Source organism: Strix uralensis, chromosome 1 (assembly GCF_047716275.1).
Source record: "Strix uralensis isolate ZFMK-TIS-50842 chromosome 1, bStrUra1, whole genome shotgun sequence".
NCBI classification, from domain to species: domain Eukaryota; kingdom Metazoa; phylum Chordata; class Aves; order Strigiformes; family Strigidae; genus Strix; species Strix uralensis.
This window is the reverse complement of record NC_133972.1, coordinates 39,632,786-39,647,303: the sequence shown is the minus strand read 5'-3', so window position 1 is coordinate 39,647,303 and position 14,518 is coordinate 39,632,786. Positions and strand designations below refer to the sequence as shown.

At 36.6% G+C, this 14,518-nt stretch overlaps 1 protein-coding gene across 4 annotated transcripts in view; it reads right to left on the bottom strand.

Annotated features, from left to right (window-relative positions):
- Nucleotides 1-9,269: 9,269 nt before the first annotated feature.
- The window catches only part of AGMO (alkylglycerol monooxygenase), a 193,691-nt gene continuing 188,442 nt past the window's right edge, over nucleotides 9,270-14,518 (bottom strand). For all 4 annotated transcript variants that reach the window (XR_012631931.1, XM_074892213.1, XM_074892202.1 and 1 more), the window contains one exon: nucleotides 9,270-9,974. Coding sequence is in view for 2 of the 4 variants with exons in the window: in XM_074892180.1 (XP_074748281.1) it covers nucleotides 9,894-9,974 (81 nt within the window). In the remaining 2 variants the exon portion in view is untranslated. The remainder of the gene's footprint in view (nucleotides 9,975-14,518) is intronic.

Here is a 14,518-nt window from a genome sequence, read left to right as displayed (position 1 = left end):
GACCCGTGCATTAATCCAAACACACAGACATTTGGATGGTTCTGCTAACGACAAGTCTATGGCTCCCAATCTAGCAAACCTTTGCATTTTAATGCAAGTGTCTTTGTAAAAAAATTCTGTCCTAAAATACAGAATTTACAATATGCTGCTGCACTTACCTTTTAAACCATTTCTTCCAGGGAATTTGGCTAATCCACAGTTTAATGAGCTTAGGATGTGAGGAAATTCAACGAGCCAAAAAGAAAAAACAACCAAACACAAAGGTCAGCACAGCTACCTAATTTATGTCAGCCAAGGATCAGTCTCTTCTTAGTAAAACACTGTAAGAATAGGACCAAGCTTCTGCTTCTGTCCCAGCTGCCTTTTTTTTTTTTATTTCTTTCCCAAGATCAGTTTTGCTTTGGAATGATAGGAACCTCCAAAAGGTACAAGCATTAGTAGATGCTAGAGACCACTAAATATAAGAAAATGCTACAGGCTGCAGGGTTTCTTCCCACCTGAAATGGCAGCACCTGAGTACATATAATCTAGAATTAGCTCTTAAGGAAAACAGCAAGGGGCATTTTCATTTGCTTTTTACCTGCTGTTTCTTGTTAGAGGAGGGGTTACTCTTTCATCTGTCACTAATCTTCTCTGATGTGCTACTGACAGCAGGAACCTTATCTGTAAGACTTTATTCATCTTGGAATCAACCCATTAGAGAAAAGTAGACCCCAGGCCCTCACACATGGTGCCTAAGCAGTTTACTTGGGTGACTGCCTCCAGAGATTTTGTCAAATGTGCAGCCAGAAAGCATATTGAAACTGCACAGCATCACTCTTCTTGACTCTTAAAAAAATCTTGCATGTGTAATTCATACACAGGAGATGACACTAGGGTCCTCAGCCTAGCTGGCTTTCCCCATTTGTGTAGTTTCCCTGTGGAAGGTGTAAGAAAAGAACTGAGACCTTTCAAAGAATCCAGTGAGAAAAACATCAAAAGCAGCTGCCTCCAATAGCAACTGCCATAGCACAGCAAAATCATTAATGGGATTTTATTAATCAGATTCTCTCAAGAATTTAGAGTACAGAATTTTATCTAGCCTATAATTCCATACTTGCTATAGTAATAAAGAAAATAAAATGTTAAGTAAGCAAAGACCACAGCTATGAAAAGCTGAAAAGGAAAAGGTTGGTAGGACTTCCAGTGCATAGCTGAAGAAATTATCGTTGTTCTCCAGACAAACAAATAAGATGCAGAAATCACAAAGGAAAAATATATTTCTACATAATTTTAGCTCACTTCTCTCTAATCAGAAGCTGTTCCCCAGAGGAACCAAATGTAAGAACAAAGCCATGTAGTGTTACTATTTTGCACCTTTTTAACCTTAGTGTCTGCTGCATATGTAGTCAGTAAAAAAATAGAGGTTATGACTGCAGTTACCCAGAAATACTAGAGAGTGGTTGAGAAATATGACTATGCCTCCTGGAGAAGACAAAAGTATATCTACATATCCTATTCTGTGAGAATTCAGACATAAATCTCCACATCTTAGAAACCAAATGCATATCTTCTAACCAGACAAGCTCAAGGACTCAGGCACTATTAATTCTGTTGCTCTGAGATCTCCTTAACAGAAAAACGGGCCTTACAGTTGAGTATTTTCCACAGAATATATTTAGACTACATAACTACATTTTCCATAAGTTCCAGAAAATCTTCCAGAAAAAACAAAAACATCCCAGTGCACATTTTTGGCAAATCTGACTGAGCTCAGGCTGTGCAACTGAAGTTGAAATGCTGAGTTACTTTTACTAATATTAATAATACAGTGATCAATATTTTCTAACTTTTATTAGTGGTAATATTGGTCATTACTTCTGTTTCCCACTAAAATCTGACTGCAAGACATCTCTGGTAAGTTCTTCAACATACTAATAAAAATCAACTTCATAGCTACTACTCTCTGTTACACTGCCTACAACTATATTGCTTGTGAAATACTATCTAGAGAAAATATTATATGAACCTTTGTTCATTCTGAAAATTCAAAATAAATACATTTTTTTAAAACACTGGACCTCTGCATCCACTAACCAGAAGTGGTTTCTGCTGGTGAGTCACAAGCATTGTACATAACCCTGTATACTCATCCTGTTAAGTGAGACAATTACAGTAGGAAATGTACTAAATTATGCACTTCAGTGGATGTATTTATACCATCTTCAATGGTCAGTGCTACATTGTGCCTGCTTTCAATATCTTGCATTTAAGTGCAATAGAATCTGACAGGACCATGAAGACATGTATTGCGAATACATGTAAAACCCACCAGCATACCATTTCATCTTCTTGATCAAAGTATTGGTAGAAAAATCCCTGCTATTTATTAGAAGACCCATGTTCTTTGCGCTTACCCAAGGCACAGTGTGACAGAGAACTTCCTAAATGGGAGAAACCCAAAGAAATAATAACAACAGCCACCACCACCACTATCACCCACAAATAGGCCACAGACACTGTTTGTGGACCATCTTTTCTGTCATACCTGTTCTTATTAACTTTATATTTTGAATGAGAGGGACTGTGATATTCACTTCCATGCCCAATAGGCTTGTAACTGCCAACCTCCTGCTGCGTCCCCCTGCCAGGGCATACCCCCCAGCTACCCCAGTAGGGTACGTTATAACCTGTGCTCCTCTCTCACTCTGCAACTTTTGCTGTCCAAGTCCATCTCTGCTTCCCTGCCTGGAAACACTGGGGAAGAGAGACTGATCATCTCACCTTGCTTAGGCTGCCTGATATGGTACAACACCCACCTCTGCCAATGCTCAGTTGTCTCTCAGCCACACTCAGCGACGAGTTACTTTTCATGTAACATCTTAAGAGTTGGTTGATTCCTCAGGGAAAATATTATGAGCTTTCATAAAGAGGTGCAAAGAGGAAGCTATTAGTAGTGTATGGCAACTTTCCATGGTTCTGTAACACCTAGGATTATGATAACTAAATTCCAATGCCACCACAGGGGTTTCTTGCAAGGAGAAATCCTGGGGAAAAAAATACTGAGCAATAATTCTGTTTCAGTAGCACAAATCATTGTTCATTGTTTTTCATTAATAAAGCCATTTACACACATACTATAGTCCAATTATCAGGCATAATTAACTATAGATATGAGGCATTCTTAGATTTTTCCATGAATAATAGGAATATTGCTAACAAAGAAAAAATACATTCAAGATTATATCTTATTATTGGCCATGAAGGCATGAATACATTAATCCTCTCTTACAGCTATATTTCAGGGAAAATAAGTCATATATAAAATAAAACCAAAGGTGATCTGATCTTCAGTGGCAAACTTTGCTGTCAGAATCTCAGAAACATCTCCTTCGTTTCTCCTACCTATCCCTGATCATCAGGCTTTCCTCTGTTAGACACTGCTGTGAAATCCAGTTTGTGATGATGGATAGGAAACTGGGAGTACTTGAGGTCTTCCACAAATAAAGCATGTTGGTACATACCTACACTGCTGCAGTGTATAACACCTTACCCTCCCTCAAAGCATTCTTTTTTGCACTGTGATTAAAAGAAGAGCAAAAATAAAATCTGTGCTTTCAGAATGATTAAAGGTAATGAGTCAGCTGTGAGTCATGAGTGGAGAGAAGGTAAAGGGCTGTTAGAACTGAAATCACAAAAGCTGCTACTTGAAGCAGAGTAATGCCATTATCTTCAAAGAACAGGCTCATGACCTTAATGCAGATAGACGCCAGCAAAAGACATGCTGACACAGTAAGTTAATAGGCTATTTGTCAATCTAAAAATCATAGTTCAATTGTCTTACAGTATTTTTCTTTCCTGGCAAACATTTCTATAATTGGTGTGCTGATAAGTACTTACATGCAAGGTTTGTGGAAAAATGTAAGGAGCAGAAACACCACAAATTCCATAGTGTTTAAAGGTGTTCCATGATTTTCTTTATTCATTTAAACTCTTCTTATTCAAACTACTGGCCTGCCTGCCTCTGCTGCACTAAAATTAGCAGGTTAGAAAACTGCATAAAAACTGTAGTAGTACATCCTGGGATAGAGAGAGACAGTGACAGCTAAAGCACAGCACTGAAGGGTCAACAAGTAACTAGAAGGAATTAATAGCAACGAAACAGGACAGGGAGTAGAAATTGGGAAAAGGACAGTGCTATGTTACTGGAATGGAAATAGAAAATGAATCAGTAGAGGACACTAGGCAGATACATATGAAATAAATACAACATTAACAATGTATGAGCAGTGTATTGTGTGTTTTGAATACTAGAAGAGCCTGTTGACTGATGGGAACAGTAAAGAAAGTAGTCACCTTTAGGTAAGTATGTTTGGCTCTCATGTATTAAAATAAAATATTTGTGGATATGAAATATGCCATTATGTACCTCCATGCATAACAAGCCAAAAAGAAGACAGGAGAGGATTTTTTGCAAAGACAAACAAGCATGAGAGAGGGACAGACAGACAGACAGTAAAATGGGAAGAAAGAATAAAGGAGGAAATATTAAAAATATAGCAAGGGCGGGGGGGGGGGGGAGGATTCATTTTGTATCACTTTGCCAAACCATAAACACAAGGACATTCAGCAGCTAATTCTTACTCAATGTTTCCACATTTTTCTGCTGTTTTCCATAGGTGGGGCAAAAATGACAAAGGACCGGAGCCAAGCTTTCCATTGGCCCTGATATTAATATGGAAGTGCTTCTGCAGTATGTGAGATATCTTATTTTTGCTTTACCATGTGGTTTGTATCTGAGTTTCAAACTTGGTATTTTTACACTTGTGTCCTCTGTAGAAAGAGAAAATCCTGAAGTCCACAGTACACCTCTTGTTTGCTTTGACCAGAACTGCTGGGAGTGACAGGTAACATGACATACTGTGGCTGAGGTCTGCATGTGTGGAGTTACTGAGAGTAGTGGGCCCTCAGAGAGTCATCTCTGTGGCCCACTTTGTTTTAATTCTAAACTGAACAGGTCAAACACCAGCAGGGAACCAGGACACCTAGCAAAACTCTGCCTCATGGCCATTGTATATGCCTATGCTGGAACCAGAGGTTTTATGGAAAAAGGGTAGACCAAGAATAGTTTTTTCCCATTCAGCATTAGCAATCCCAAGAGTTTAAAAATCATGAGTCAAGCCTCATGTAATGACTAGGGCGGTTTGAAAGGGAAAATATTTTAAAATATTACCTATTAAAATCTTCTTGTTTGTTTTTAGCAGTCAGAAACATTCGTTAAAGCAAGTAAGTAAAAAAAAAAAAAAAAAAAAAAAAAAAAAAAAGCAGCAGTCACAGGACTCCAGGAGCCAGAGTTTTAAGAAAAACTTCAGCTATGGGCAACATAGTTTGCATAATGTTGCAAGACATGGCAATGCTTTGAACATTCTCTGAGAGTTATGGATCTTCTTGATGAACTCTATTGTTGAGCCATAGCTCTTTTTATCACAAGTTAAAGAGCAAAGAAGCCTGAACAACTCTTACCTTCAGTGCTATTCAGCTTAGCAGTGTCTAATCGCATGACATAAAATTCTGAAAGATTACAGAAATTTGTCTGTAAAAAGGAAGATTTAAAATATATGATCAACTACCTTCTTTTAGATAATGGTTTAGATAATGATGTCCCTAGGCCCACAGACCTGAGAGAAAACTGGAGACAGGAAAGATGAGAGAAAGGGCCTGGAGTCCTTTGTATCTCGTGTGCTTAGTTTACAGCTTTAACTGACCTAATCCTGAGGTCAGCAGCAAGTTTTCTGGTGACTTGAATGGCACAGGGTCAGGTCTCAAGAATACACAGGATTCAGCTACTTCTGGGTTTTCAGTAACTTGATATTGCTGTGTACATAGTCCAGGAAAGGCCATGTGGAGGGATGTGACATTACAACAGCTGGAAAGAGCAGGGGAAGTCACTTTTTTAACACTCTTGCTGAAAAAAAGTTCTGTTTATCCTCATTTTTCCCCCAAGGTGTGTCACTAGGGAGTTTAAAGACAAACAAAATCAAAAGGGAGTCTTAAGCAATACTGCAAATATTACAAATGTTATTTATGAAATTTCTCACTTTTACATGTGAGGCTAGGGTTTTAGCCTGCAGAATATTTTTGTTTCCAGAGACATGAAACAGTGGCTCTCTAAAAGAAAAATAGTTACTTGCACAAAATCTATTGGTTCTGTATCAATATTTTGTTCACTATTTCCTCATGTAGCTCACCTGATTTCACTTGATCCCATACAATTGTTCAAACCACACAACATGGTCAAACTCTAAAGAAATAAACAATGGAATATTAAAAAGTTGAGGGAAGAAGGATGGCTTACTAAAATGTCACTAATATATCCTAGCAATAAGCGATGTCTGCAGTTAGCATTTAATTCGTTCAATTAGCTGTATGAAATATATTCACTGGACATAATTCAATTCATTGACCATCTATTCTCCAGAGTCTCTTGATTACTCAAAACCAAAGATCTTTGGGCTGACTGTTTAAATATTACCTATTCAATTCTAAACTGAACAGGTCAAACACCAGCAGGGAACCAGGACACCTAGCAAAACTCTGCCTCATGGCCATTGTATATGCCTATGCTGGAACCAGAGGTTTTATGGAAAAAGGATAGACCAAGAATAGTTTTTTCCCATTCAGCATTAGCAATCCCAAGAGTCACTGCAGTGGCTATAAAGGCAGTATGAACTAGATCCAGTACTGGTGTTAGCTGCCTAAAATATTGAAATAATTTGTATTAAAATAAAATCATGACAAAAAAGTTGACAGGGATATAGCTAACTACCACATAGCTAGTGGGAGAATGATGAATTTAAGGGTGTTCTATGAGCTTGTCCCCGAAACTATCTCTTCTCTGGGAAAGGCAAACTCTAGTTTCCAGTCTGTATCCAAAGGATTGCTTATACATACCCAGTGGATGTTATTGTAAAGTACAAGACTCTTGGACACCCATGATGAGTCAGTTCAAGCCTTCAGCCTGAGAAGTCATTCTCAGACTCTGTGTTGCTCAGTATAAAATGAGAAGAATGTTGCTACTCTTCTGCACCTTGTTTTCAAACAACCTATACACAACGGCAAGTCCTTGGTAGTAGGAAACTGGGATTAAAAAATCCTTGGAAAAGAGGAAATTTATTTGGCCTCTGCTTTAATGACTAGGTTGCCTTTATTAGCCACTTTTTATAAGGGACACAGTTCTGTTAGACACGTTAGATGTTCCCAGTGGTAGAGTTCCCCCCTCACTTGGCCAAACTGGGGCTGCCAAATTGAAACTGAGGAATGTTTCATTTCCAGATTCCCATCAAGCTGAGAAATGAGACACATTTAAGGTAGAAAAGTAAGGTTTCTGTAGTAAGTAAGAGAAAGTAAGGATCTCTGAGAGAGTAGGCTGTAGCAGGGATTATATTTTGTGCTTGGTTTTTGCATATTTCATTTATTAGAATTGACCTCATATGAGTACAACTGTTTTCTTTCAGGTAAGGTCTTAGTTAAACTACTGTGTCTTTTATATTTGTCACTACTTTATCTGTATTTTTTAATTTATTTGTAGGCAACTGATGGTGACTAGAATGAGAAACTGGTGATTTACATAAAACATTTACATCTTAATCTGAATTTAACTTTGAAATCACATTCCTTTCATCACTTCATGTAAACAAATGACATTCATTAGGATATCTTTAAAATTAATTAATTTAGATTTAATTCAGATCTTAATTATTGTCCTTCCAAGACTGTAGGTTTTTAAATGCAGAAAATGTTAAATCTTTATCCTGTTTCTGTCTCTTTGAAGGATTTATTTTGATAAGGAAACTGACTTCCAATATGATTTAGTCATTGTATTAAACTGACCTCAAAATAGTCCTGTGAAGTGGATGTCACTATTACAAATTTTGAAAATATAGGTACACAAATTTATGGGGTCACACAAGAAGTTTGCAGATTGTGTTGTACTTCTGGAATCAGATTCTGTCAATTTCTTAAATATCCTATAATAGCTTTGTAAGGAAAATATCCCAAATGCAATACTTTGATTATGGTAAGAGATACCATCAGTATTGCTATCACCCCCATTCTACAGATGGGGAAATTCAGGCAAAGAGATGGTAAGTTTGGGTCATAACTAGTAGTACCAAAGAAAGCTCCTTGCTGCTGCACCAGTGTGATATTCACAAGATTATATTTCCAATCTTGAACTCAGAGATATATAATTGTATTTATCCATTTCTTAAAAAGACATTGGAAACCTACATTGTTATGAATAAAAATTTGAATTAAACTTCTCAACCAGTATTTAAAATCTGATTTCTTCTAGGATTTCATGGGCCAGTTTTTCATCTTCTCATTATGTAAAGTGAAGACGATTTACAAGTTAAGTCCTCTATTTAAACATGCCTTCAGTTTAGGGAGGTGTTCTTACTTTGCATCCCCGGTATTAGTATCTCTCATCAAGCTAACGCCTGCTTTTTCAGTCAAATATTTCAAGGTCTTTAAGCATAATCTAAAGTGATAAGCACAAGGCATTTGATACACAAATGGAGTAACTTAAAACTTGGGTTTTAAAGTAAGAATTTATATAAAATTAAGCTGATACTATCACTAGACATTGGATTAATTTTATTTAAATGACATTATTGTGTTTCTGACAATTTATTTGAAACATCCAACTATGTAGACAGTGGCATCTGTTACAGTTAAGAGACTGAAAATACAGGTTAACTAAAAGCAGGCTATCTGTCTAAATCTGAGATGTCTCTTAGCATGTCATTAACATCTTAGAACGGAATGGGAAAAAAACCCAACCCAAACTTAAACCCATTTTTAAATCCAGGTATTATTACTAGTTTGAAGCATGCAAGACAGCCTACATTTTTTAGCTACTTGACTTTAAGCACTTCTAAAAGTCTTGGAGCCAAATAAAAAGTTGGAAGAGTGTGAGGAAAGAAAAACAACCTAGCTCCAGTATTTTTGCCAGTCCTGCTGTTTGGAGACTCCCTTTACCATTTGTATTTAATTTTCCTATCTTAGTACAAACCATCTTTCCAACAGCTCCTGAAAGACAAGACGTGCATCTCTCCTGAGATCACCCCGGCAGGAAATTACCAGAAATTAAGGGCCCAGCCCTGCAAATATTTTGTCACGTGAGTAACATTAGTCAATGGGATACCCATGTGTAAGTGCTGGCTTGACCAGTATCTAAAGTTGGCAACTGCAGGTGTACTCCTTAAATAATTCAGTCTAAACTGCAAGTCTGTATTATACAACACATACATTAGCCAATTTTATTGAAGATGTTTCAACTCATACTAGTTTGAGTTATTTTATCATGCTGTTTTTAATCATTTTCTTGCCTTGACTACTCATCCTTGAGTAGCTGTACGTTATGAACACTGAATTGGGCATGACATTGAGATTCTAGTGTAATTCAATCATTACGGAAAAAACGACATTCACATATGTTTACGTTTAGCCTCAATAGGAAGACAGTCAGTCACTTTATACCAGGTTACAACAAATATGATTTTAATTATTTCTCTTGTGAAAAATGCTTTTCACATATGATTACTAACAAAATCATTGCAAAATGCAATTAGTTTTGCATGGTTTCTAAGACTTTGTAATCCTTTAAATGTAAAAATGTTATGAACACACATTTTATTTAAATTGAGGGAAATTAAATATTTTTTTAAAATCAAATAAAAATGAATACACGTCCTAGTGAATCTTTCAAGACTTCATGCAAAATCACAAACCTTATCTATCATAAGTGAAATGATTGCAATTCAGTAAGATTCATGTTTGATTAATTCCAAGGAACTTAGAAGGCTATTCCAAAGTGCTGCTTCCATAATTAAAGCGATGTTAGATCTGTTCTTTCAGTGATGTTTATCTTTGGATGAAGAGATCTGCTTCATAATTTGGATTCCCCAGAACGCAGCACAGAAGGAAAACAAGATCTACAACAAAAAATTTAAAATGAGAAACATTATATAAGATTTTTTTAAATGATACTTGACTGTAAATATAATGAATAGGTGAAAACAGAGAGCTCTCGAGTAGAAAAATTATACAAGAATTCTAGGCATCCTGATAAATTCACTTTAAGAATGTATGCTTTCTTTCTTCTATTACTCTTCATTGTGACCATTCCTGTTTGAATTTGTTCTTTCTGGAAACTGGCAAAGTCTTCATGACCTTCCCTACTTCGTAACTGAGTTTAGATTTGGAGTACTCAGAGTCATATATAAGAAGACAGGACAATAATAACACCACCTGTGACAGGAGGTAGATGAATAAATGTTAACTGCTTTTTTTTGCAAATGGGTCTGAAGAATGAGGACACTGTAAGTTGCATGATAGGATACAAATACCCGAAGTAGTCTTAAATAGAATCTATGGCAAAAGAAGTATTCTAGCTGCAGTACAATAGATCAGTACTTATTCCCCAACCTGCCATTTATGATGAGACATAAACTAGATTGTAATACTCTTTATCTTGTCCTAGGCTCTGTGAATCTTCTTTTTATTTAGTGAATTTTAAGAAATCTAACAATTTTTTTTCATTAGATTATTTGCTGAAAACTTCTTTGGGATAAGTAGGAATACTTGCAGGGTAAAGTCTAATTCAGGTAATAGCTTTGTCCAAAAAAACAAGAGAGAGATTAGGATAAAAAGTGTGTGCATATGTGTATGTGAAATTTTCCAGTTTAAATTTCTTGAAAGAAACCTTTGTTTTTCATGTAGAAAAATGTCTACAACTTACAAAATTTCAAAATTAAGACAGTTGTTATGGGTTACTGAAGTGAATTTTTTTACTGTGAGTTAAACAAAACATTCCATTTATACTGAAAGATGTTTTGTTCAGGTGATAATTTGTTTGTTAGAAGGGACAGAGAAAATTGAAATGAAAACGAATTTTTGGGTCAGGTTATAGTGATTCTTTTCTCAGGTTAATCTGCAATCAAAAGGTACTGACTAGGATAGCAATTTTAACATTAATATAATTTAACATTCAACAACGAATTGCCCCAAAATCAACTTCTTTCCTCATCTACAGTCACTCACCGAAGTACATGAGATCTGAATGTCCAACATAAATAACAAATGATTATAATACCTAAAAGGTACTCATTCTGAACTCATTTAAGGTAATGTGATGGGATCAGGTCTGATCCCTCTCACAACCTGTTTGGGACAGGTACAGGCTTCACGTAATCTATGCATTACATACTTAATAGCATGAGATGGAAATAACACAATGTGTCAGTAAGTAGCATTTCAATCAACTTTAAAAAATGCAATCCCTATTCAACTTCTATCGAGACAAATTCCCTTCAACTATTTTCATTGAAGTCTTTAATTCTACTTGAGCAAGCATAGGCTGCGTTTAAAACAAGTAGACAGCCTGTTGGTGCTGTGGTCCCATTTGCAAGACTCATAAAATTGTCACCAAAAGACTTACTCGTAAGAGTTTCAGACGTTTACATATGAAAGATTTAACTTTTTTTTTTTTTCTTGCATTATCACAAACACTGTGTAAAACTGCATAGCTCTGTTTTACAGCTATGGAACGAAAAGACTTTTTGAGCAGTGCTGCAGGCAGATACTCTCTGAGTTTTGTGATGCCCCGTAGAAGAAAAACAACAACAAATAACTATCTGTATTTCCGATTTGGCTGTTCTGTAATTGGGATGAGTGTGAATTGTGACATACATAAAATGATGACTTACATATAACATGCTCTTACTGTAGAAAAGTTCTTTGTCATGCTACCTCCAGAAACAGATCTTACCCACTTGCCATAATTAGTACTTCTCTGACACGTTACTAAACTCCTTTCATTCCTCACCTCAAAGATCACTCCTATTCCTGGAAGATGCATTAAATATAGAAGTATTTCATTTTCAGAAGAAGCATGTTTAAGCACATTTAATGACTGAGGCGTGGGGCATTTGTAGGGGATTAATGACTGCTGGGAGATGATGATCACCTGAAGAAGCACAGCCATGGGCCATTAAGCCCCAGGAAATGTCCTCAGCTAAAGATAGTTATTGCTATTAGAGCCTGAAAATTAACAAAAAACATCTCGGCTGAATTTTTCTTTTTAAAATGGAGTGATGCAGTTTCTTCTTTCTTAATTAAACTCTTTATTGTGAATTTCTTAAAGCATGAAATCAATGCTTGTGGGGGCGTATTTCAAATTGCAGTTATTACATCCAGAATGAAAAAACCACATACTGCACACTGTGGATCTGCAGAACTAGTTTGGCTTCGTGATTCTATAAAAGTATTGATTCACTGCCTATCAATGTCAGGACTGCCAGTACACGATAGAAACAACATATTCATGAAACAATAATGCTGCAAGGTTGTGGGGGACGAGGTTTGAGAAAAACTCAAAGAGGGAAAAAAATTAAGGGGCCACCTCCTCTCTTGCATGACCGCAGTTCTGGCTGGCTCTACTGCTATAATGCTGACCTACGCTGAACAGAGCCAGCTGTATGGGGCTACCAAGCAGAAACTTGCTGTGTTAGGTTGGAGTTCAGTTTCTTTTGATTGCTGCTACATATTTTAGAGTTACAAGGCTTGACCCACTTGAATGAATGGTGCAATCAGGTGATGTCAGCAATGGAAAGCTGAGAAGATACGTGCCAGAATTTCGAGCAGACAGTAGCGTGGGCAGCAGGAAGCAGCCGAAGAGCATTCCACCAGCCAACCTGAACTATAGTTGACCAGTATTTTTCTAATGCCCTTGGGAAAACATATTTCCTGAATCCTATATTTTCTGTTCCTGCATTTTCTGTTCAACTCTCTCACATCTTAACAGGTAGATTTTTGGCTTTTGTTTTGTGGTTTCTTTTTTTTTTTTTTTTCCTTTGCAGTTTCTAAATTGTTGTCACAGAAATTCTCATTCCTCCTTGTATTGTCCAAACGAACTAAAATTTGTTCTTTGACAAAAATATTCACAAATTGGTTTCCTAATTCAGACAGTTTTGAAATAAAAAGATAGAATTAAATAGTATACTTTTTTCTGTTTTTACACTGAGAAAAGTTCCCCCACAAACAATATTACATAACAACAATATTTTCACTTCTGTCTTCAAATGAAAAATTACTGTGGACCTTGGTCATATATAGAACAACTAGGCCTAAAAGCAGAATTTCTCACAACCATATATCCAGCGAAGTCAAATGCAAACTTTTTGCCACCTTAATATAAGCACTTGTTACATCTACCTGTTCAAGTAACTACAGATTAATTATAGACTGTCCTTTAGACTGCCGGAAGAGGACAGTCCTCTTCCAAATATTTACATTACCTTCTCTCATACAGTATTTCTATTTCCATACAACTTGTATTCTCTCTCTGAATAAGCCTACAGAAATGTAAATAACATTTTTCACAAGAACAAAGATAGCTTAACTAATGGATTGACTGCAGGACAGAGTCTGCTCTTCACAGGAAATCCCCACTAGAGTGATCAAGGTTTATTAGGCTGTAAAGTACTTCAAAAATCATTAGCTAAATTCAGGCACCCTCTTTGGCATGATTAGCTTTGTTGCTGATCACTAGTGTTATTTTCTGCCATTTTCTCTTTTGTAATGGCTTTGTATATCTGAGTTGCCTAGACATAGTGTCTTTTCTCTTGCAGATTTCATCTGAATAGAATTACAAGGCTTTAGACATTGGTCTAGAAATGTAGACAAATGTCCATAGATAGCCCTGCTTTAGAGGAGGGGGAAGAGGTTCAAACCACAACACCTCAGGTCCTTTCCAACCTAAATCATTCAATGATTCAATTCAACTCTGACATTTCTTAGATTCTGCCCAGACATGTTCACTCCAAATTTCACTGCAGGGACAGTCTGCAACTGTGCAACAAATTGGTTATATCTGGGGTACAACACCATATGAGCAGGCGTGTTTATGATACCGAATTCTCTGAACATCTCTGCGCTGGGTAATGTATTCCTAGCTCTGGAGAGGGCCCAGTAAGATCAGCACATCCACATACTTCATCAGGTTGGCTGTTGCCATCATGAAGTGGACCTGATACTGACAAATGTGATAAACAATGAGCCCTCTCAATGTGAGATGCTGAGAACTGTTTAACTGATACTGCAAATCAAACATGATTAAGGTTCTTCTTATATTCTTTATCTACAAATCTGGACATGACTTCTTCAAAGGCACCAGAAATAATTTAATATTAATGATAGAGTAATTTTTGGACTTCATCTGAGAAGGCTGCGTCTGGGTAATGTCATTGTCCTTTTCTAGTAAAGATGAAGATCATGAACTGATATAACAGTCAATAAAAAATACTAATAGTGATAACAAAATGGTTGAATAAACTACCCCAGATTTCACAGATACCTAAATGGTGCAGTCTTCACTAACACCATCGCTGTTTTCCCACTCTCTACACAGGACTGTTTCAGGTGCTGAACTACACAGAGGAGATAGAAAATAGATGTCTCAGAAGTGGGGAAAGAGGTT